The following is a 24,938-nucleotide window of genomic DNA, read 5'->3' as shown; positions in this document are numbered from 1 at the left end:
CTTATGTATTCATGTTTTTTTTTTTTTTTTTATAAACAGGTCATTTTGAGGATTTATTTGAACTTTTTAAATGAAGAAACACTGTACAGGATGATAGTCATTTAAAATTCACAGAATTTAATATTAGAATCAAAGAAAAAAAGTAGTTATCTCTACCTGTCATATAGCAAACCAAACTGGTAAAGTTTGAGCCACCTAGTGGGCATAGGGGCAGCAGTAGCCCCACGTCGTCTCCTATAGGGTAAAAGTAATAAAAGTAATATAATGTAAATGTCGAAATAAGTGATTGTACATTTTTTCCTTGTACATGAATGGATCCTTTTAGTGAGGTAGCTAAAAAGTCTAAACATGAATACTGCTATACATCTGCTATACATCCTAATCTCCAGTCAGTCCTCCCTAAATTCCATCAACATGTGGACTTTGCAACGAGAGGAGCGAACGCACCAGACCTTGTTTACACAAACATCCCTAGTGCGTACCAGGCGGAGCCCCGTCTCTACCTCACGTTCTCGGACCACATGTCTGTGTGGCTGACTCCAGCATACACACCTCTCATCAGACGCTCCAGACCAGTTCAGAAGCAGGTAAAAACCTGGCCGGCAGGAGCCATCTCTGCCCTTCAGGACTGTTTTGAGTGCACTGCATGGGATATGTTCAGGGAGGCTGCAACTGAAGGCGACTCTGTTAACTTGGAGGAGTATACAGCATCAGTCACTGGCTACATCAGCAAGTGTATTGATGATGTCACTGTCTCCAAGACCATCACCACACGCCCAAACCAGAAGCCATGGATGACGTGCGCTACTGAGGACCCGCGACTCGGCCTTCAGAGTGGCCATCCGAGAGGCAAAGCGCACACATGCCCAGAGAATCCACAGCCACTTCAAGGACACGGGTGACACGCGGCGCATGTGGCAGGGCATCCAGGAAATCACAAACTACAGGACAATGCCACCGTCTTGTGACAGTGATGCCTTTCTCCCTGATGCCCTGAATGACTTCTATGCATGGTTTGAGGCACAAAACAACACGTTGGTGAGCAAGATCATGCCCAAGCCGGACGAGCAGGTGTTGTGCCTGACTGCAGTAGACGTGAGGAAAACTCTGCGCAGAGTCAACCCACGGAAAGCTGCAGGACCAGACAACATCCCCAGCAGAGTGCTCAGAGAGTGTGCAGACCAGTTGACAGATGTTCTCACGGACATCTTCAACGTCTCCCTGTGCAGCTCCACTGTCCCAACGTGCCTCAAGACCACCACCATCGCCCCCCGTGCCGAAGAAGTCCATGGTGTCCTGCCTCAATGACTACCTTCCTGTTGCTCTCACGCCCATCATCATGAAGTGCTTCGAGAGGCTAGTCATGAGGAACATCAAGACCCACCTGCCCTCTTCATTGGACCCCCTGCAATTTGCATATCGTCCCAACCGCTCCACAGACGATGCCATCACCACCACCCTTCATCTCTCCCTCACCCACCTGGAGAAGGACACCTACGTCAGAATGCTGTTCATGGACTTCAGTTCAGCATTCAACACCATCATCCCACAGAATCTCACCAGGAAGTTAAGCTTGCTGGGCCTCAACACCCCCCTCTGCAACTGGATGCTGGACTTCCTGACGGGGAGGCCCCAGTTAGTCCAGTTCGGGGACAGCAGCTCCAGCACCATCACAATGAACACTGGGGCACTAGGGCAGTGTACTGAGTCCTCTGCTGTTCACCCTGCTGACTCATGACTGTGTTGCAAAACACAGTTCTAACAACATCATAAAGTTCGCTGATGATACAACTGTGCTGGGTCTCATCAGCAAAGGCGACGAGTCAGCATACAGAGAGGAGGTGCAGCAGCTGACAGACTGGTGTACAGTCAACAACCTTCACTGGAATGTAGAGAAGACCAAGGAAATGGTTGTTGACTTCAGGAAAACAAGACACGACCACTCTCCGCTCAACATCAATGGCTCCTCTGTGGAGATCGTTAAGAGCACCAAGTTCCTTGGTGTCCACCTAGCGGAGAACCTCACCTGGTCCCTGAACACCAGCTCTACAGCCAAGAAAGCCCAGCAGCGTCTCTACTTCCTCCGGAAGCTGAGAAAGGCCCGTCTCCCTCCACCCATCCTCACCCTCTTCTATAAAGGGACCATAGAGAGCATCCTAAGCAGCTGCATCACTGCCTGGTTTGGGACCTGCACAGCCTCTGACCGCAAGACCCTCCAACGCATTGTGAGGACAGCTGAGAGGATCATCGGAGTCTCTTCCCATCCGTCATGGACATTTACACTGCCCGCTGCATCCGCAAAGCAACCAGCATTGTGGATGACTCCACCCACCCTTCACACAGACCGTTATCCCTCCTGCCATCAGGAAGAAGGTACCGCAGCATCCGGTCTAACACGACCAGACTCTGCAATAGCTTCTTCCCCCAAGCCATCAGACTTCTCAACTCAACTTCTGAACTGATGTCTTTTCTGTTACATGCACACTCTCTCTCTTCAACCATTTACCCATTACCCATTTAAAATGGGAAGCATTTTTGCACAAAGCATTTGCACTAATAACTTTACTACCTCACTGGACTCAATATTTATTACACACTGCATAATTTGCACACTACCGCCAACTATTTATTATTCTCTGTCTGTACTGTGCTGTGTTGTCTGTCCGCACTTGAATTGTGTTGCACTTATGTTTTTGTATACACTGTCTGTTGCACCATGGTCCTGGAGGAACGTTGTTTCGTTTCACTGTGTACTCTGTATGTAGTTGAAATGACAATAAAACCCACTTGACTTGACTTGACATGACATCTGTTCTCTATCTAATACTCACTGAAACGCTTTCCCTTTTTAACTTGCTTTAAAAAGCCCTACAAGTTGACCTGCACTCTGAACAGATTGACAGCAGTTTTTACCTCTTTGCTTTCTTCAAGGATGACCACAAATGTACTAATTTGTGGTCATCCTTGAAGAAAGCAAATGATAAACGCCAAATAAGATATGACCACTACAGACGGCCTTGTGACAGTTTGACAGAAGATAAAAAATGACAGCAATTAAGTGAAAAATGTGAGAGAAAGGATGAGGGACAGACAGTGAAAACAAAATGACAGGCAGAGGGATAGTGGGCATGATATGATATTTGTTTTTTAATGAATTAAAAAAGGAAACTATGCTTAAAAACATGGGGTTATGGTTAAATTAACATTTAATTAATTGGATTATGACGATGATAAGTACATTTAACTTGAACTTTATTTGTTCAACAAACCCTAACTTAAGTTTTTAAGTAAGGGAACGTATTTGGGTATACACCCATTTGAGTGTCAAGTCCTTTTGTTGGTTTGTCTGTCGAAAGACATGAGTTTATTCAACTTAATACAGTATTGCAAACTATTGGAAAAAATGTGCTTTGAAAACATCAATCATTTGAGGTAATTTGTTGCCTTGAATGAATTGAGTAAACCTAAATTATTAGAGTTTACTTTTCAGAGAGGCTGATTCACTACTAATATCATTTTCTGATCAGTTTACCACTGTGTTCAATGCGCCCTATCAGAATATTATGACTACCTATCGAATAGGAAATAGGAATAACACTTGGTATGACACGGATTCTGCTAACTTTGTGGGATGTTCGCACATTGAGTGTCTCCCAACGGCATAACAGTGGTGCCACACAGACCACTGAGGCCAGAGGCGAACAACAGCTTCGGCGAGTGGTACAGAGCAATTGACGTGCCACTGTGGACCAGTTAGCCTCTATAATAAACACACCTCCATCACCCAATTCTGTCCATGTCACAACATATCACAAGTGTCATCCAAGCAAAGGGTGGTTATTAGGTTGGTGGTCATAATATTCTGATATGACTGTGTATACAAAGTATTGCTGAAACTCTCACTGAAAATTTTACCAGTGGAAGTATCAAAGAAGTAAAGGTTAATGCACACAAGCATTAACAAACCCGGATGGGGACATCTCTAGCACCAACAAGTGGTGAACTTCTACTAAACTTCTACATTACTAAAAACTGCATCACATTATTTTGACAAAAATCATTTACATTTGTTTGCTAATAAAACTGCCTTGATTGCTCAAGGCCCAACACCTACATACATTCACCTGGAGCTGGTACAAACGCTCATAGCAGAAACTCTCATTTGTATATTGCAATCTTCTGCAGTAACAACACCACAACAACCAATTTAACAACAGTTTAACAAACAGATTTCCTAGCCATTAAAATAAACAGAAGGCTGAAAAAAATTGCAACACATTCTGAACACATCCTCAAGCACTAAACTGGGGCTGAGTTTTTGCCAGGTCCTGTGTTTACTGCATAACACTGGCCTTGTAACAGAAGTGCCTGGCCTGACTGAGACCCTGTCCTCTGCCAAGCTGTGCACACTCTCCCTCCAGTAACTACTCCTGTTCGGGGGCATTCAGAAGACATTTTTACTCTCTGCAGATTTGCAGCAGTTAGGAGTTAATGAGCAGCTGGGGCTGCTGGCCATGTCTGCTGCTAAAGGGGTCTGCTGGTGAAAAGATGTAAGGGAATGGAGTGAGAGAGAGGCAGCGTTTGCTCACTCAGCCTGGCTCAGAGTGGCAGCACATGAGAGGATTCAGAAGGGTTTACAGGAGTCAAAAACATAGAGTATCCAGGGTTTCAAGGCCAAGACATATCAGGGGAAAAACACATATGTGTAAACACACACACACACACACACACACACACACACACACACACACACACACACACACACACACAGTCTGATTATCACAAAGAGAAATTTTGAGAACAGATCTTTAGTGCAATTTTTGTGCCTATGAATGTCTTCCTATTATTAGAAGCATTTACATATATACACGCTGCTCCATATGTTAATGGTAGGGGTGTAGTGATTGCATTTGGGCGTGCCAAAGGCCATAGTGTGAAGGAAGTAGCTGAATTTGCAGGTGTATCAAAGCGTGCAGCCATATGGGTCTACCAACAGTGGCAAAAATCCCAGTCTACAGGGAATTCTCATTCTGCTCCATATGTTGATAGGATGCAGTTCCCTGCGCAGTGTTCTTTCGGAAATTGGTTGTGAAGGGCCTGCGTCGACTTCTAGAAGTAATTCTTGCACCTTTAAATTCAACAAATATGTACTATCCAAGTAGAGTCCTAATTTCATATAAATCTGTCAAGTTGCATTGTGGTTAATAACTGCTCAAAATTAATTAAGCAGATCTTCTTGTATGTGCTGATGAAAAAAAAAGCTAAAAAACAAAACAAAAAAACAACTTCTTACTTCTAGAAAAGAATACAAACTTTCCCAAAACACACACACACACACACACACACACACACACACACAGACACACAAACTCTGTCTTTCTCTTTGTCTCAGAAATGTCTGCTGTGCTTTATACTTTCTCTCTCGTCAGCACCACATTTGTATATCACTCGCTCATCTACATATGGCAGTTCCTACGCTTCAAGATGGGGCACCATTTGCACAATCTGCAACAGTCAAACAGACACTCACACTAGCTCTTAATTGCAGCCAAGGAGTTTTGATGCACATTACACTATACACATACTCAACATGTTTTTCCCCAATCCGCATACATATACACTCACCAGTATTCACACATGACTTACTAATAAGCACAATTAATAATGCTGTTTTATGTAGTTAATTAGACATACTTTGCAGTCAAGCCATCGCTTTCATTATATAATTAAAACATTTTCAGTGCTGTTTTTTCGGCATGATTTCTGACCAAGCAGCAAGCTCCCAAGTGTTGAAACTGACTCATAAGCTTGCATACTATAGCTGGGATGCGAATGTACTTCCTCATATTTAAATGATGTTTGCCTTTAGAGAAATACACCCTGAAGTTTTTAACACAGTTCTGATGACTTAGGAATGAGACAGTTGCTAAGTTGTTATTTTAAAACTAAAGAAAGCAAAAATAAATGTTGATGTTTTGTTTACTTATGATTAGTACTGACATCCTTGTATTGCAACACACAGTTCTTGTGTGATTAAAAGGGCTTGTTAAAATCATATTTGGAATTACAGAAGAAGTAAATATGTTTCTGAATAAATTTGACCTAAAAGCAGCTATTTTAAACAGATAAAAGTGCTAAAATTCCACCAAGCTGCTGTAAAGGACTATTTAACATTTGCCAGAAACGTCACAGTTATTATTGCACAATAAATACATGACAAAGTCTAATATTTTTCTCTCATTTGTTTGATTTTGTTCTCCTTATCTACTTTTAGGACTTGAAAACCTGATTAAGTTTTAGGTCAAATATAAGCAGACATATAGAGAACAAAAATAGAAAAAAAGTTTAGAAACTTTTCAGCACCAATGCACATCACCGCTGTCCAATGAAAAACATGTATCTCAATTTTTGCCGTTTTTAGTTTTCTCCACCGTTTGAACCATGTAGCTGCTCCATACATTATGTCACGAATTCTGGACGAACAGACCAATAGAAATGTTCTAAATTATTTAGAATAGGCTCTTGTTTTACACTGACTTCCATTCAAAGAACATTTTGCCTTTACCATTTTGGATATACATGCTTTTCATTGGATAGCGATGATATTCAAAGCACTAGTATTGGGTGGTTCCTTCCAGCACATTTACTTGTGCTACAGCATATTCAGATGACCTGCTAACATCATAAAGCAACCCTCCAAGTGCTCAGAGCAAATGGTGGCATGTAGTCCAGCAAGACTCCAGCAGGAACCTAATGTGTTTTACGCATTAAAAAAACCTCAATAAAGAGATAAATGGGCAGGCAACAAAAGCTGTCCTTACCACCTGGATACCGCGCAGGATACCTCCAGGCAAGGAGTCCATTATGACCACATTTTGTCTAGCTTTTTAATCACAACTCTGTATGATGGAAAGGATAATACTGGACAGCGACAGCAAAGACAATATCCATCTCAGTCACTACAAACCCAGCATGTAATGAGGCTCTGTTTCATTGCCTCCATTTCTGAACTGACAAACAATCTTTGTTGCTGTAGGCAGTGGATGACGGCCTGAGCTTGTAGGCATAAATTAGTGCTAATGTCCCGAGGAAATCTGTTTTTCCACAGTGTCTTTCAGCTTTAAAAAATTGTACACAAAACTGAAATATTGCAGATGCAAATTGGGAGCGTTTAAAACGCGTTTCTTGATCTTACTCCAGGCCTGTAGCCAGTGAATTACGCTTTATGTGAAAAGGATGGAAGGCAAAGCCGTTCCCACATAAAATGCTGAGTAGGCAAAGACACTGCGGACACATAAAGCAACTCAGAAATGGCTACTGAAAATGTATGCGGTGCAGCACTGTCTTCCTAGTAAAGAAGCACATATTTTAAAAAGTTTCAGAAACAGCATAAGAGGTTAAACAATTCAAGCTACATTTGTTTTTATGATTTGATTTTTATCTTCTGCCAAGACACAAACATGACCGGTCTACTTTAATTTTCTCAGAAAATCAAGGTAGGAGTACTGCTGCTCCACTCAGTCCAGTCACAACAACGCCATAACTTCCAGCTGCAGGCAACTCCAATGAATCTTTGATTTTTTTTTTCTTTTTTAAAGAACTGAATCCCCTTGAGGCTCCAAACACTTTCACTTTGATCTTGTTTTTTTGTTGTTGTTTTTTAACAAAAACAACACATATTGAAGGAGGCCAGAGCCAGGGCAAAAAGTAAGCATGATATGCAGCCGGTGTATCATCATGCTCTGCAATTTGTTCATGAGAAATGTACAGAGAAATGTAATGCCAATCCAGATTAATTTAATCAGTTTATTTAAATACTTGAATTCTAACATTTTACAAATGTTAATGCAGTATGCTCTGGAAAGCACTGCTACATACTCAACCTTTTTTCCACCCGGTTATGTTACAGGATGTGATGCTATCAAACATGTCAATTCCTGTCGCAGTATGCTTGCTGTTGCTGTCAGGTTAACGGATAGTAGCCAGTCAGATGAATTTAAAAAAGCAAGAGTGGAGTATAAAAACATTCATCCAGTAGAATACGTTGCACAAGTAGCGTGAATGCTTCTACGTTCACATGGCTCCTGTACAATCTCATCCTGCATTATTTTATAACAAAAAAAAAACGATCAAATACTAAGTTCAGCTTGATAATCCAAGTATTTTTTTTTTTTATTAAAAAGTTTTTTTCTAATGAGTTTTTTTAATACATTTGATTTCAGGGAACATTGGATAAGCAAGTGTCCCTATATTTCCCTATATATAAGTGAAACTAGGCAGAAAATAAAGAAAAAGGTTACTGAGAAAAAATGGCATCACTGAAATAAATTCAAATGCTAAACAAATATATAAAATAAAATATGAAAAAATTTAATATTTTTTTTGACCATTCAAAAAATGCTGAAGGCCTAAGGGGATCACTTCTGCTAGCATCTTGAGGCCCAAAGTTCTCCTTTAAAGCCTTCAATCTTGAATAATCTGTCTAATGTTTAGGATTCAATATCTCAGTCTTTACAGAGCATATCCACCCTCAATATCTGCTGCTCACCCGCCTCCTTAGGGCATTTAAAGAAAGCCAGAAAAACCTCAGCATGCTCCACTCATCCTCCTGATAAGACTGATTCCTGCACAGACTCTTATTAAAGCCATTACTACTAACATAATTAATCATATTGAGTTCCTCTTTACATATTCATATTAAAATGACAATCACAGATATAATCTTCATTCCACTGAAAAGACTTCTACCATTAATCACTGGTTTCCAGTGGTAAAATCTGAGCACTTAGGCTGACCTCCATTTCTTTATTCATTTTTCATTACTGAGAGTCATTTATTTATTTGATTCCGGAATGTTTTCTCAAAACAATTAATAAGGTGCAAAAGTCTTCTTATGTCGCAATGATACAAATACACTAGTAACACCAGACCAACCACATGTACACTGGATTTACACCACAAACCACTAGACAACACCCTAGCAACCTGGAAAACAACTGCCTATCAACCACCTAGCAACACCAGGATCCCAACCAATCACAACCTATTAACTACCCAATGGCACACCTTGAAACTAGGGCTGCACAATATTTAATTTTTGCATCATCGTCGCAATGTGGGCATGTGCAACAGTCATGTAACAGGATGTGTGATGTATATATATATACATACATACAGTGCCCTCCATAATTATTGGCACCCCTGGTTAAGATGTGTTCTTTAGCTTCTGATAATTTTTTTCTAAATAATATAGGACCACGATGGAAAAAAAGAGTAAAATCCAACCTTTAACTCAAGTGAATTTTAAGGGGGAAAAAAAATCCCCGACTAAGAAATAATTATTCTTCATAAAATCACCTGTTCCACAATTATTGGCACCCCTAACATTTCTTAGGAAATAAATGTAATTAAAGTATTTCTGTCAATTCTACAGTCGTTTACGAAGTTGATCAAAGTATGTAGGAACATTTAATTAGTAATTCACAACTTCCTGTTTCCCTGGGGTATAAATATGACGTGACACAGAGACCATTTCTCTTCAACATGGGAAAGACAAAGGAACATACCATTCAAGTAAGGCAGATGTGTGTTGACCTCCACAAGTCAGGCAATGGCTACAAGAAAATAGCCACTCACCTACACCTGTCCATATCTACTGTCAGAGGAATTATTAAGAAGTTTAAAACAACTGGAAGAGTGGTAAACAAGCCTGGATGAGGACGCAAGTTTATTTTGCCACCACACACAGTGAGGAGGATGATAAGAGAAATAAAAAGGTCTCCAAAGCTCACTGTTACAGAATTGCAACAAATGGTAGCTTGGGGTCACAAAGTCTCCAAAACAACCATCAGGCGCTATCTGCATGCCAACAAGCTGTTTGGGAGGCATGCACAGAAAAAACCTTTTCTCACTCACAATCATAAACGCAAACCCAAACCAAAAAGGGGGTTGTACAAAGTATTAACATCAGGGGTGCCAATAATTGTGGCACACATGATTTGATGTTAAACAATTATTTCTTAAAGTTGTATTTTACTCTTTTTTCCATCGTGGTCCTATATTATTTAGAAAAAAAACTCAATTTATTAGAAGCTAAAGAACACATCTTAACCAGGGGTGCCAATAATTATGGAGGGCACTGTATATAGGTAATACCATAACAATAACCTAGCAACACTACAGCATCTATCTAGCAACACCATATTACAACATAATTGGTTGGTATAATTTAAAGGCATAAAATGGCTATGATTGGACAAATCACATTTTTTAACAAAATGCAACTAGGAGCATATATGTGAAAATGTGAAAAGTAAGGCCTTTTTACAGCAGTCTTCGGACATAGATGCATGACACATGGTTCATGGAGAAACAGAGTTGATATTCAAGTGATATTCTGCATATCTGTTGCGCATACAGGAGAGAGGGGCGCACAGACATGAGAGAATTTCATTTCAAAGCCCTTCTTATGATGTTTCACGTTTTAGCAGCACACTACCACAACCCTGGATGACTAGTAACTATTTATGAAAATACCCTGAAGAATTAAAAGTGAAAAATAACACTAAAATCCATCTAGCATAAGGATTCACTAGCTGCATTCAGCAACTGCCCAGTGGTTTTCTTTAGAAGAGAGTGTCCAGTCAGCGTGTACAGGAGAAGATGTTGGAAGTACTGTCTGAGGTAATCAACCTAATCTTGCAGAGGCAGCAGATAAACATTAAGTTGAAAAATGAAGGTTTCCTTTAAACTAAGCTGAGACATTGGTGCTGTCATCTCACTACTCTGATGTCTGTGATGATGGATGATGAACAGCTTTAATAAGATCTTTAAAAATATCCTCTGGGCCAGATAGAGGTCTGTAAAGAAGACATTTCACAGATACAGGACACACAACCCTGCAGCTGGAAAAATGTGGACACTGTCATCGTCAATTAACTCCAGCAGTGGAAAGACAGCACTCTTGTCTACCAGATGTAGCATATTTGCAAAATACTTGCTTAAAAAGGTTGCTCATGTCCAAACATGCAGTTTCTGGATGCAGGAACATTCACTCCATGCTTCAATTATACTCTGCGTCCTGTACTTATACAAGTTTGTGTTAGATCTACTTACAGTTGGATCTATTTCAACATTTGTGCTTCTGGCGTGTGTTCCCTTTCATTAAATGCAAAAAAACAAACAAACAAACAAAAAAGTGCGCTGTCTACTTTATATTTTAGGTTTCAATTTTACACTGATAAGCCATAACATTACACTGACCTACTTGATGTTAGGCAGGCCACAACAGAACTCTACAAGAGCACTGAAGGTGTCTTAGGTATCTGGCACCAAGAATTTAGCAGCAGATCCTTGAAGTCCTGTTAATTGTGAGGTGGGGCCACCATGGATCTGTTGACGGTTCATTAGTTGTCCCTTCTTGGAGCACTTTTGGTACTGATCACTGCATACCAGAAAAACCTCAAGACCCGCCTATTGTTGGAGAGGAGATGTTCTGACTCAGTCAGAAGTGGCTTTTTTCGATATTTATTGTCTGTCTGTTACTAAGTTTCATCAGTTTCAATAAAAAGGTTACAAAAAAGTCAAAAGTAAAAGTGCCTTCTTTTTCTTTTATATACAAAAGAAAACCAACCGAAATTTTAATTTAGGTACAATTAACTAGAATAGCACAAAGTATCAAAAGTATCAAAAACCTTTTTCCAATATTGTAATTTCAATATTTCAATTCAACACTTTAAATTTCACACTTTTAATAATTTAATTAAATGAGCCAGTACATTTTTGTATTGAAAATCTTGAAAACTAAGGAACAAAATACTGACAGGAAAACAGAAAATAAGGTTATGAAGACACAAGTATCACTGTGACTTCAGACCTGATGGGAACATTTTCTGAAGACTGTAGGCTTCCACTAATCTGGTCTGAGAGGATTACTGCGCTACAGTAATGATGACTGTGTGCTGGTAGCTAACACTCCAGAGGCCCTGCAGTCATTTATCTCTGCTGCTGTTACAACCTAAAAAAAAAAGTGATGGGATATCAGGGAAGTATCTCAGCCCTACCAAACCAGCAACTGGCTATGCGCTTTCAAATAACTTAGCAATATAGAAAAAATGACTGCATACTGGATGAGGACACTTCAAATCAAAACAAACCTCTGCCAGTAAACTGTACATTTCAGAAAGAGAGTCTCAAACGTCATGGCTTACTTGGCCATCTATTTTTCCCAACCTTGTGTATTAACATGAAACCGAGGCCATATTTAACACACAACAGTAATATATATATATATAATAAACATATAATATATAATATATTACCATTAACCTGGAGGAGTATGGCATATCATTACTTGAACTTAGCATGTCGCAAAATTTGCAACTACAGTGGGCTCGTTTTTTTCCCCGCACCTGGATTTCAGTCGCCTCTGCGAGTTGCAGCAATTAATTTGTTTTTCTCCTCTAAAACGAACAGCTCTGAATTCCTGATGAATCTGTCTATACAGTCGAACAACACTTTCTTGTTTTTGTGTTATAGCAGCATTAACACTGAACGCTAACGCTGTCACGTAGTGGGTGTGGCCCATTGCAAATTAGGTTTATTAGCAATAAGTTACAGTTTGCAATAAACCAATCAAACAAGAACAATTTAAATAGCTCAAAACAACTAACATAACAAGGGCTTTAACCAAATGTAATACCTAACGCAGTTTCAGAATTACTCAACTCCTTCACGATAAGTGTCTTTAGTTCTTAGTAGTGCACTCTTTCACTGTCATAACCTGTTGCAAGTTTCAGAGAGCATTCCTGAGCCTTGGTAACTTTAATGTATGCTTGTTATTATTGTCTTTTTGGAAGGTGTTGAATAGTTCTGAGCCTGCAGTCATCTTTAAAAGTGTCCAACACTCTATAACCAAAACTCTGATGCATTGACCAGCAGACAACAGCGCAGGCAAGCATTGCACTGTAGTGATTTAGAGAGAAAGGGTCATCTATCCACCCTGGAGAGAGCTAGGCCAAATATTTTTGGGATCATCAATATTTCTCCATCATTGCTTCATGTGTTCATGCAGGTAAATATAACCTTGTTCTTGTATAACCTTGTATAACAAAGACTGTACAACAACAAACAGTGCTTTCTTATCTACTCACTTCCCATATAGCAAAAAATATAAAGTTTAGCAACTGATATTAAAGCTATTTATATGACTTGTTGCTAAACCACATGTTGTGGTGTCAGACTATGTTCTGATACCACTTGCTTTGTAGTGAATAGTGCTCGTTTTTGAAATGTTGTATTCTGTAGAAAAACGTCCTATATACTCAAACATTACACAGAGTAATGTTATACAGATCATGATTGCAAAACATTACATAGTCTGGATGACTAAACCCCAGATACTGGTGTTACAATATGCATCTACATTTCACCTTTAGAATCGTTCTACAATTTTTTGTTTGAGCAAATCACAATTCCTTTGCTACTGTTGACTCTTAGAAAAAAAGAAATGTCTTTTTCAAACATAGCATGTTGGGCATGTCTTGTGAGAGGAATTTCTTCTGGCAACTTATGAACAGACACTATTGCACGAGTAAGAAAGTTAGATTTACTTATTTAGAAAAACTGACAGGTAACTGCAGGCAGGCAGCCTTATTTCCAGAACATGGTCTCTTAAGGGAGCATGTTTGACATCATTCCCCAGCAAATTAGGTCAGGGTCTGATGTTATTACTGGGAAGGAGTAAAACTGTGATGCATTTAATGATGATTTCATTTTACCGGCTTGTTTCAGGTGATGGCAGAGAGATTCAGGATTTAGGAGACTAATCTTCGATTAAGCATTGTCATATGTTAAGATTCTCAAATTAACATTTTGGAGTGTCAGAGAAGAAGTGGTCCAAAGTCCAGAGAAATACCATACCAATACCACACTGTGAATCGGTATCAAGGGGACAAATACTACTTCTTATATGATCTTGTATGATCTCACACAATTCACAATTGTCACATTCTTAATCTGACACTAAGATATAGAACTATTTCTAAATGACTGTAGCCAGTATACACACATCAATTTCATTATACAGTGGTGATAGCATGATTATATTGATAATTAACATCCAAGTTTCTAAACTCTTCTGCCCTTGCCCTTACCTTCTGCAATCATGACCAATTTAAAATATATGGGCAAAATGGGCAAAGTTTCAGTTTGCAATAAACCAATCCAACAAGAACAATTTAAATGGCTCAACAGCGTCTTAATCCACTGGATCACTTGGGGCCACTTGTTCACTCAATTCTGTATAAATGCACTGAACTGCAGTTGCGACTATCTTTTCCACTGTGTTATGCACTAAACAGAATAACGACACCATCCCTAGTTCTGGGACAGTTAACACAGTTATTGAATGAGTTATAGTTGTTAATGAAAAGGTTTTGGTACCCGGTGTCCTAACTTCCTCAAGTGCACAATTTTCCAACATGCAATTTGCTAGGAAAATAAATGACTGATTACCATAATTACTGTAAACATTACAAGATTAATAAAATTTTAATACCTACGATACATTTCTATTCTCTCTTAGTTGGCCCACTACCTCTAATACAACTACAAAAAGCAAACATACTCACACCTCTATTTATATTTCTATGAACATAAAGCTGGAATGCTGTTGTCTTTCTGTTCATATATGGAACCATAAAGCTTGTTCCGATCTTAATTCTTAAACTGGATGAGCAAACTTCTAAGACCACTGAAGGCAAGAGGAAGGAAAAGAGAGAATGAGAGAGAAAGAGAGACCAACAGAAAGAGGAAAAGAGCAAGTGAGAGAGAGTGCTTTGCTGGGGAAAAACTCCTGTTTTAATGAAGGATAATAATGCCATTATCAGCAGCAGCCCACAGAATGGCTGTCCTCCAGCTGTACTCTGGGCTGATCCGAGCTCCTCCACAGGATTCGGGAAAAAGCCACAGTGCAAAATTACAGTTATCAAAGTGAGGCAAGAGGAAAACTGCCTCAAATTCAACTAAGGTTACCATTACTGGGCAAGGCTCACTGGATCAACTACTGTCAACACACGTGATAAAGTGTCTTTCACTGAGATTATGCTACCCTGTTTATGAAATTATTTATATTCCATGGTTATTTAACTACAAGCGTATTTACAATAATCTGTGGGAAAAAAATCTGGATCAAGGCTGTGTCGAAATGAGAAGTGATAGGATAACGTGAATTACTTTTTGTCCATCTCTATTTATCTATCTATTCTTTTGCTGTCTTTTTTGTGTTGCACACAGGTTATATATGCAGAACACTCACCATTACTGATCTCTGGCAGGTCAAAATTGGTGAAGTCCCACCACTGCATTCGGTAGGTGGTGTTGGCAATGTTACTGGCTACAGCAGACTGACCATCCCCAATCACTGCACCTACACACCACACAAACAGAGAAAACATTTGTTTACAAATGAATAACACAGAAGGTCTAAAACTACTTCACAACTAGGACACAATACAAACAAAAATCATACTGCAATTCCCAGTTGTGACTACAGTATAAGTCTTTTTTTTAATTATACTAATACTTGCTTATGTGCCTCCTTGCCTCAATATCAGCGTCAATCCTTTCAAGTCAAGCTCTTTCAGCCAGAGTTTGTGGTTACCTATATCCAAATTTCATCCGCTGCTGTAAATTAAGGACTTGGATTGTAAATGGTGATTTTGCTGGTCAAGTCAAAATAAGCCAACATTCCATTGTGGGACACTTTTGATTTAAACCCATGTTTTCCAGTTGTCATTTTGTCAATGTGTGTGGGTCAATATTGTGTTTGTGCTTGGATATAAAACACAAAGTTTGCCAATTGCTGGGCGTAAAATGGTCAGGATTGTTGTTGTTATGAAAGAGACCGGTAACCAAGTATTAGAGAAGAAATTTAAATTTTCAATTTTCAATGTAGTATTTACAGAAAACAACGATTGAAAGGGAGGACAATTTTATTTAAATCAACTTAAACTAAAATTTAAATAAATAACTTTTAATAAAAATAAAAACAGAATTAGGAGATAAAGTAAAAAAAAGTATTAATTAACCTTAAAATAGTATGATTTTAAAACAACCAAACTAAAATTTAGAAAAAAAAAAAAAAGAAATATACAAAACTGAAAACAAAATATTAACTAATAGGATATATAATAATAATAATACAAGCAACTAAAAAATTATAACGCAATTAAAATAATAAGAAAAATATGAATAATAGTAAACAGACAAGCCAATGAACATAAGAATAAGGAAATTGATAGAATAAAATAACTAAAAAGTTAAACAATTACAGGCAGTGGAGCTGGTTAGAAATGAAAAGTTGTTAGTGAGTGTTAGTCTTTTGCACATACAGCTTATCTTCCAGTTTTCAAAAGTCTTTATTGAACCCTTGATGTCACATGTTAAGACTGTCCTAAAGTCTTTTTAATTTTTTTTTTTTTAATAAATGACAGAACAAGAAGAAACAAGAAAAAAAAAACAATAGTAAATTAAGAGCTGTGGCAAATGTGACATCTAAAAATCTGAGTAAAATGTAAATGTTAATGCAGGTAAACAGTCAGTCATAGTTATCACCACCACAAACAATTTAGCAATAGGCAGTACCTGACGTAGTATGCAAGTTTGCTGCAGTGCTTTTTTTTTTTTTTAAATTGGCTACGCTATTTAAGACAATCAACAGCTTCCTCCTCATGGAACAGATTCAAAACTGACATTACTGATAACGCACCCTGTAAATAAATCTGAACAAAAACACATGCAGACATGGCTTTACTAATATCTGCTTCCAGCTGCTCTTCTCTAGCCTAAACAAAAATACATCAACCTGTCCTCTCCAGCACTCCTCAGCACAGCTACAATTACAGCACAGGGGAAAGATGGCCAAACAGAACACTTAGTGGTCCATTTGCCATGGGGCTGGTCCCTGTCCAAGCTCTGAGATTAGATTTGCCTTTTATGACTTGGACTCTGGGAGAGGTAATGCAAGCATAAATAACCATTAGACTGAATCTCCCAGTACTCAGCTATGGCCCTATTACCAGTCCACAAATCCTCAGGTACAGTAAGCTGCAAAAGATATTGCTCTAAATTCAGGCTACATACATGTGCCGAGGTAGACATGTCAGCCAAAGTTAGTCTCCACAGCATAAACCAAGCAAAAGGTCCTGGGTTATATTATGTATATTATATACAGTTATGGTCAGAAGTTTACATACACTCCTTAAGGACTTTAAATGTGATTGTGATTTTGTAAATTATAGGATTTCTTTTATTTGTTCTTTTTCTGGGGCAAAATGAGTATACAACATACATCTTTAAAAGGGTAGAGCACATCTGAGAAAGGTGCTTGAAGATTTATACAAGCCAGGGTGTCTCTTAGAGCCATTAAAGAAAAAAAAAACAGATTTTAAGATCATCTGTTTAAGTTATTAGGAGGTTGAAAAAGTGGCAAACTGTCACACTCAACTGAAAGGAAACCAGTTTAGATAGTTAAGAACATACGAACCACCAAGGAACAGTACGTTTCAAAGTTGTAAAAGAACAATTTAAATAAATCACAGCTATCGGTTTATTTTTAGGGTTTTTTCTCCCATTTTTTCCTGCAAAGGGCCTCTACCTCAGTGAGAATTTTGGGCCGTCTTGCATGTATTGGCAAATATGTTTGCATTAAAATACTATACCAGTCTACTGCTTTTGGAGACCTGTATTGGTAAGTGCCAAGTATAGCCTGATTGTTATGACAGCAAAATACACAATAGTGCAAAAAACACAGCAATCCAGGTCTAGTCCATTAGAGGTTAATTAACAGTAACAGGAACAGCATTAGAAAGTGATTAAGTGCAAAACAAACTTGAGATGCAAAAAACAAAAGGAAAACAATGGCTATTTTTAACCTACTTGGGTTCAACTGTAGCGACACACGAATGGGGGAAAAAACAGATGAAAAAACGATTGTGTTTACCATAATTAGCTATGCTTCCACGACAATTTTATCAAAAAATGACAGAGACTGCGAGAGTGGGGGATTAAGAGCTTACTTGTTATCTGAAGCAGCGAGGTTATGTGCTAAACCTCTTTCACGCCTGCTGTTCCCCTTACTGACATGCAAGTTTTCCCCCAAAATGTAACAATTTGCACAAGTGGACAGCTGGAGGTGAATTTCATCAGGTGGACAAAATTAAGCAGCAAGCAGAAAGCCACTGGAGGATATAGTCATTTGCATATTTACCACCACAGAAAGCAAAAGCCAAGATGAAGGACTTCAAAATGTTCAGTTCAAAAGTTCACTTCAATTCAGCTTATTTGTCCATAAGAACAACCACCACAGCTTGTGAGACTTTCACATAAACAACTATACATACCTTTAGTACTGAACAGATAGAGGTAGGACAGAGGTAGAGAGGAGAGTGTGGTGAAGGAAAAATCACAGATACACTGCATGGACAAAAGTATCAGGACACCTGCTCATTCATTGTTTCATCTGAAATCATAGATTGCTGGAGTAACTGTCTCTACTGTCCAAATGAAGGCTCTCTTTTAGATTTTGCCACATTGCAGTGAGGATTTGATGACAAAAGCGTTAGGATGGTTAGGAAGTTAGGATGTTGGACGATCACCACCCCACCTCATCCACAACTCCTCAACTCATTCACAAAAGCATTGGATGGAGAACTGTTATTCCAGAGAACACAGTTCCACAGCTCTAAAACTGGGACCAACACTTATGGGGAGGTGTGGGGGTTGTTTAAGGGTTCATACACCTTTAACCCACGCCTGTCCTTAAGCATGGGGCAAAAAATCTATGTCTATCTGCTCCAGAGTCCAGAATATTGGCAGATAAGAGATAATCCTTTATTAGTCCCACAGTGGGGAAATTCTCAAAGTACTTCTCTATATAGACTTGACAATCTGTGTGTGTGCGCATTTGCAGCAAAGGTAGCTAAATGCATTTTCTTTTAGAAAGGGTGTCCACAAACATTTGGACATCTGGTATATATACACTGAACAACATGTACAAACCCACGTGATAAAGCATTCCTTTTTGATGAATCATCTTACACATAGACCAAGAAGAGGCAAATGGTACGAAACATAGTAACAACCGAAATACAGTGAGAGACGTGCAATGTGAGCACTTGTGCAGTTCAAGAAAACAAACAATAAAGAAAGTGTGTGTGTGCGTGCGTGCGTGTGTGTGTTCTGGGTGGATGATCTGTCAGGTGTGGTCCACGTGGGAGAGTGTTTTCCACACATGGCTGAGCAGAAGATAAACTCAGGAAAAGGAGACAGGAGAACACACACGCATGCAAGAAGGCCCAGATACACACATCCACGCACCAAATGTTATGAGAATAACATTGTGCTCAAGAACATTTCATTTACCAGAGCGTTAAAAATCTCTTATACATATTCATTGAGTGTGTCCATGGTAGCAATAAAATTATAATGACTACATAAGAAAAATGAGTAATAATGAGCTATAATATTACAGTGCCACAAGTACCACAAATATTTTTAGTATCTGCCTAAAATAACTAAATGTTCAATATTTACAAACAAAAACTAGCTAATTTAATACACCTGAACATTTGAATGAATGAATATAAAACAGATTTACTTTATTATTTAAAGTTTCCTGCTGCACATTCTGAATTATTTAGAATGACTTAATTCCTAACTGTAGGGGCTCCTAGTGGTTCAGTGGTCTATTGTGCTGTTACTATGGCCCGAAGGTTGCAAGTTTGAATCCCGGGCAATGCCGCTTTGCCATCAACAGCCAAAGTCTGGGTACTCAAGCCAGGTGATACCGCACTCATGGCAGTTCGAAAAGGGGTTGGCCGGATTCATATGTCACTGAGGAGCCATGTGTGCAAGTCCTTACACTTCTTGCTACTCCGGGAGCATTGCTAGTGCTAGGAAGAGCTCTGAATGGCAGTAGCAAATTGGGAGAAAACAGGAGAAATGTGATAATCAAAAATGACTACAAATACATAAATAAATAAATAATTGCACTGGACAAGTTCTGTCAACATCCTTTTAATGTAATACGCCAGCACTGCTCTTATATAAGTACATAATTCATAATATCTTACATTTAGTGAGCAGAGTTAATTGTCTTGCACTGCACTTTCCTGCGAGCCATCTGGACCACAATCAATTTCACTTAGCAGCCTCTGATATTTTTCATCAACATTATGTTAATAATTACCAGCAAATGGAAACTTAGAGGAACACAATCATGTGCAGCAGACACGCTGTCTCAAAGAGCTGGACTAGAACAGCCTGACTTCAGGCAATATGGAAGGGGGCTTTAAACTAACTTAGGTAAGGGTGAATTTGTTGGTAATGGAGCCCATCAGGACTAGGACTGTTATCCTTTTAATGATTTCATTCATAATCAAGCAATCCACCATTTCTTGTGATTAAATAAGTGATTGCGTACAACAAAAATGAACTTACATAAACGATTACAAACCAAGAGAGAAACAAACAACACTATTTTTACCAGAGTATTGTTATTTGTCATTCTATGAACTGAAAAGGGAGACACTGTATGTGTTTGTATGTGACAGAGATGGAGAGACTGAGGTGCATTAGTGAGCACCATAGTAGCTCTGGGCAGTTTGGCAGCCTAGGTCAGAGCATGGTAAAAATCAACCTTCCAGCCAAGTGAGAGGGGGAGAGAGAGAGGGAGAGAGAGAGTGTAAGAGGTAAAGCGACCTCACCTCACATAAACCAGCCTTGTACAAACCCAGCTGTGCTTTTAGAACAGCCCCACTGGGTCCTTTAAGAAACCATTAACACTGGATGAGTGAGTGTGTGTGTTGGTGTGTTTGTGTGAAGTGAGCTAAATGAGGACATGCTAAGCAAGCTGGGAGTACAGAATGAAAACAGGATAAATTGGGTGGAGAATACATTTCAAGTTCAAACTCTTAACAATGTACTGAAGGACACTGGCCAATTGACACATCGAGCATTCCTTACACTCCAGGAAGGCAAATGAGGGATGATTAGACATGTGATTTACAGCATGGACAGAGGTGAGGGCAGTGTAGGCAGCAGAGAGCAGCGAATGATGCAGGACAGTGGATGTCATTAGTTCTGCACTGACTTGAGTTGACCGGAGCATTTTTAGTGAGTTGTGCACTCAGAAAACAAACAGAAATCGTAAATGATCCCTAACTTTTTCATATTACTACATACTCAAATCAATTTGACCTTTTACACTGACAAATCAAGAAAAGATAAGGGCCATGAGATCCTAGTCACACTGCAGTTTGAAACACATCCCCACTATCTCAAAATGGAGAAGCTAGCTGATGTGGTAGAGCTACATATCCTCCCCACAATGATGCATCAACACAACTGAAGTGATGCAGCACTGGATGTTAAAATGGCAGCAGCTGGGCAGTGTTTTTTATATTTCACCGTCATAGAACCAGGATGCCATCCATTAGACATGTAGCACGTTTAAACTGAGATCTTATGTACACTGAGCATGTGTGACAAACATAGTAATTTCTGCTACGATTTTGCTACACATTGCATTAGCTCCACTAGATCCAATTTTATTTCAGTTAATCATATTAGTTTTTATAATGATTCCACAGTTATTGCAAATGCATATCTTTCGTAGCCACTGCAATTTAGATTGTATTTAGGCTGCAAGGTTCTTCAACCTGCCTCTCTCTGCTAAATTTCTTCGACCTCTCTATGTTAATAAAGCAGCATTATTGGAATTGAAATTTCTTGGGCTCCCCCTACAGTCAGGAAGTGCATTTCTTGGTTTGAGCCACCCCTAAAGGACACCCTTTACACTGAACTGTTGTGTTAGAGTAACACTCAACTTAACTATGGGCACATGATGAAATGCACCATGACCCTGACTGGCCATCTCACATAAAACATACATACAAATAAAAATAATCTTCCATATATTTTTCCCCTTTCCCTGCCTGCATCACATCGCTGCCACTGCACAAACCTTTGCACATGATAGCTGTTGGTCTCCACAGAAATCAATGAGAAGCAAAACAAACAAACAAACAAACAAAAATAAAAACATAAAGGTTGGGTGAGCTGTGGCTTTTGCAAACACAGTTAGGGGGTCTATTTTAACCTTTATCTGCATCTGAAGATAGAAGATGCAATTATCTTTCAACAACTGTGTGAATGCACTGTGTATTTGGCACATACAGCACAAAGCTCCTCTCCTGATTTTTATTTGTTGTAAGTTGTAAGTAGAGACGGCATATCAGTATCGATGGGCATCAGCATGTGGCCGATATCCAGCATGGATGGACAGAAAATGCTGCATTTTGGAGTTTTGGAGGTGAAAAAAGAATGATACAATTCTGTAACAAATGAAAGAATAACATACATCCCCCACTGTGTGATTTTAGCTGTAGCACTGTATTTCTTCTTGTGGGGTGGTAGGCTGTTTCAGCAGTTAAAGCACTTTTAAAGCAGCATTATGTGGCATTTTTATCCTAAAATAATATCTTAATCATGTTGATGCTCCACTGACATGTAATAGGGTGAACAGCCTATAACATAAGTCATAATGCTGTAAAATCCTTTAATATCACCCTACCATTTCATGCTTCTTTCACTGACCGTTCTGTATGCATGTGTAAAGCATGTCCCATAGCAGTGGCTCAAAGTGAGAACTACACTTCACGACTATGGGGGGAACCCAGGAGAAAGTGCCATTTCCAATTCTTGCATAATGCTGCTTAAAAAAAATATTACTCCAATACAAAAATCTCTATTGGTAAGTTCCTTGTATGTAAAAAAAAAAAAAAAAAAAAAAAACAACAAAAAAAAAAAACTCTTCTTACAGTACATTTATATTTCCGCAGAACAATTAGAAGTTTTACCTTCAATTTATTTCTACGTAAATAGGCGATGTGTGAAGGACAGAACGAACAGGGAAGAGCAAAACAGGGAAGCAGAGTGACTTTCTGCAAGTTTCACAGACCAGCAGCTAATCATCCTGCTGAGAAATGCTATGGTGAGTTTCATTATTTGACACACGCACATTATGCCAAGGTGATACATAAAAATAACTCATGATGTCTAGTTAAATATAACAATTGTTGATAATCAGGTGATTTGTTGCACTTCGCAACAGATATGGGAAATTTGATTATTAATAAGTAATGACAACAAAGTTAATAAAAAGCTTATTAATGCCTTGTAATAAGTCACACATTATTTAAAATCATTTATCTCATACAATAACCATATAATAATAAATTAGTTTTTGCTGGTACAAAAGGATGCAAGTAAACATAAATAGAGTAAAAAACAACTAATTTTAAGAAGGTTTTTTGGGGCAAAAAATATTTAAAGAAAGCTAGCTAAAGAATATTTAAGAAAGTTAGTTTAAAGAACAAAGCTTGGTTCCAGGTTTCTCCTGGACACCTTGTGTGGACTGATTTCATTTCATCATCAGCTCACCTAATCTTACATGAATGATTTACATAGTCGTGAGAATGATTTACATTGAGAAGGCATGTGCTGGTACTGTGTGTTATAAAGGAAGGCTGTGGGCCTGATATATTTTGAACAGAGAGAGCAGGGTAAATGAGTTATTTAAAGTTATGCAGTGTGTGAGAGATTCAGTGTGTTAGAGACATTATAAACAAGGAGCCCGGAAAATACCAATAGGAGGATGTACACTTAAACTGACCCAAAAGGACAAGACAAGTTCAATCTGCTCAAATCTACATAAATAAGCCACAGAAGTCTTGGGATTCTGTTCTGTGGAGCAATTGAAAAAATCGGGTCCATGGATCAGCGGTGTGTCTGGAGGAGGGAGAATGAACCAAACACCCTGCCCACAGTGAGGCATGGCCATTGTTCAGTGGTGCTCTGAGGCTGCTTTTCTTCCTCTGGCACTGGAAAACTGTAGCCTGAGGAGGGCAAGACGCATTCATACAGGTATTAGGAAATCCTAGGATAGCCTGTCAAAGATTCCTCAGGAAGGCTGCAACAGCTGGCGTCTGGCTCCACCAGCACATCTTGTTTGCAGCAGGTCATAACAGTAAAAGGCTGCTTTACTGAGCACTAAAGACGCATGTCATGACTGCAGTAGTCATTAAAAGTAGCATTCAGTGTTGCATTTAGGGAAAGAACTTATTAGTTGTATTTGTTGCAAACAGACCTAAATTGTTACAGGGGGTTAAATACTTTTGATTGTAACAGTTCTTTAAGGTAAACTCATTACTGATACAGAAAATCTCCTTTGCCAACAGATAGGGAGGTGAACTATACCATGGTCTGATATATGACACAGATATTAGCATTAGCTTAAACTTTCCATAGCTCTGGTTTCTGCCTGTTCCCATGGTTCTCTGTTCTTTGCTTCCATCTTTACTTCCTTTTCAGTATTTCAGTATTGCTCATTTATGTTTATCTTCTTTATTTGGTTTATTATTAGCCCGCAAAATAATGGGTAGTAGATTCCTTGACTGAAAATTAGTATTGCACCATTTCAGTATTGGTTGGCAACTAATTTAACAGTCAATTAATTGGTGACAATACCACATATGTTTCTCGTGTTAACTAGGAATGATTTAGGGCACACATGAACCGCAGATTAATCAACAAGTTGAACCATAACACTGTAATACAGTGTTACTGTTGCAGTTACTTTTTACAGTAATAATTTTCTCTGGAATTATTAAATGTAGAGCTGTAGTGAAAACACACAGACTGAGCATCGGTCATGTGAACGTGTGGATACAATCGGTATGGAGCCATTAGGCAACACATCTGCAGGGCCATCACTTTGGTGTGTGAGTGGAGAGCAAAGTTGTATCTGTGAGTCTCATTTAGTCACAGGATGAGTGTAAAAAAAGGAGAAATCTTCAAGTCAACCTAGAGACTTAATA

The 24,938-nt window shown here is 38.8% G+C and overlaps 1 protein-coding gene across 6 annotated transcripts in view; it reads right to left on the bottom strand.

The window, feature by feature from the left end:
• The window catches only part of ambra1a (autophagy/beclin-1 regulator 1a), a 93,182-nt gene that overhangs the window by 42,032 nt on the left and 26,212 nt on the right, over positions 1 to 24,938 (bottom strand). For all 6 annotated transcript variants that reach the window (XM_072671018.1, XM_072671022.1, XM_072671023.1 and 3 more), the window contains one exon: positions 15,317 to 15,427. In XM_072671018.1, the coding sequence (XP_072527119.1) occupies positions 15,317 to 15,427 (111 nt within the window). The remainder of the gene's footprint in view (positions 1 to 15,316; positions 15,428 to 24,938) is intronic.

Source organism: Salminus brasiliensis, chromosome 25, assembly GCF_030463535.1.
Source record: "Salminus brasiliensis chromosome 25, fSalBra1.hap2, whole genome shotgun sequence".
Taxonomy (NCBI): domain Eukaryota; kingdom Metazoa; phylum Chordata; class Actinopteri; order Characiformes; family Bryconidae; genus Salminus; species Salminus brasiliensis.
Note: the sequence above shows the minus strand (reverse complement) of the source record. Positions and strands in the feature narration are given on the sequence as shown.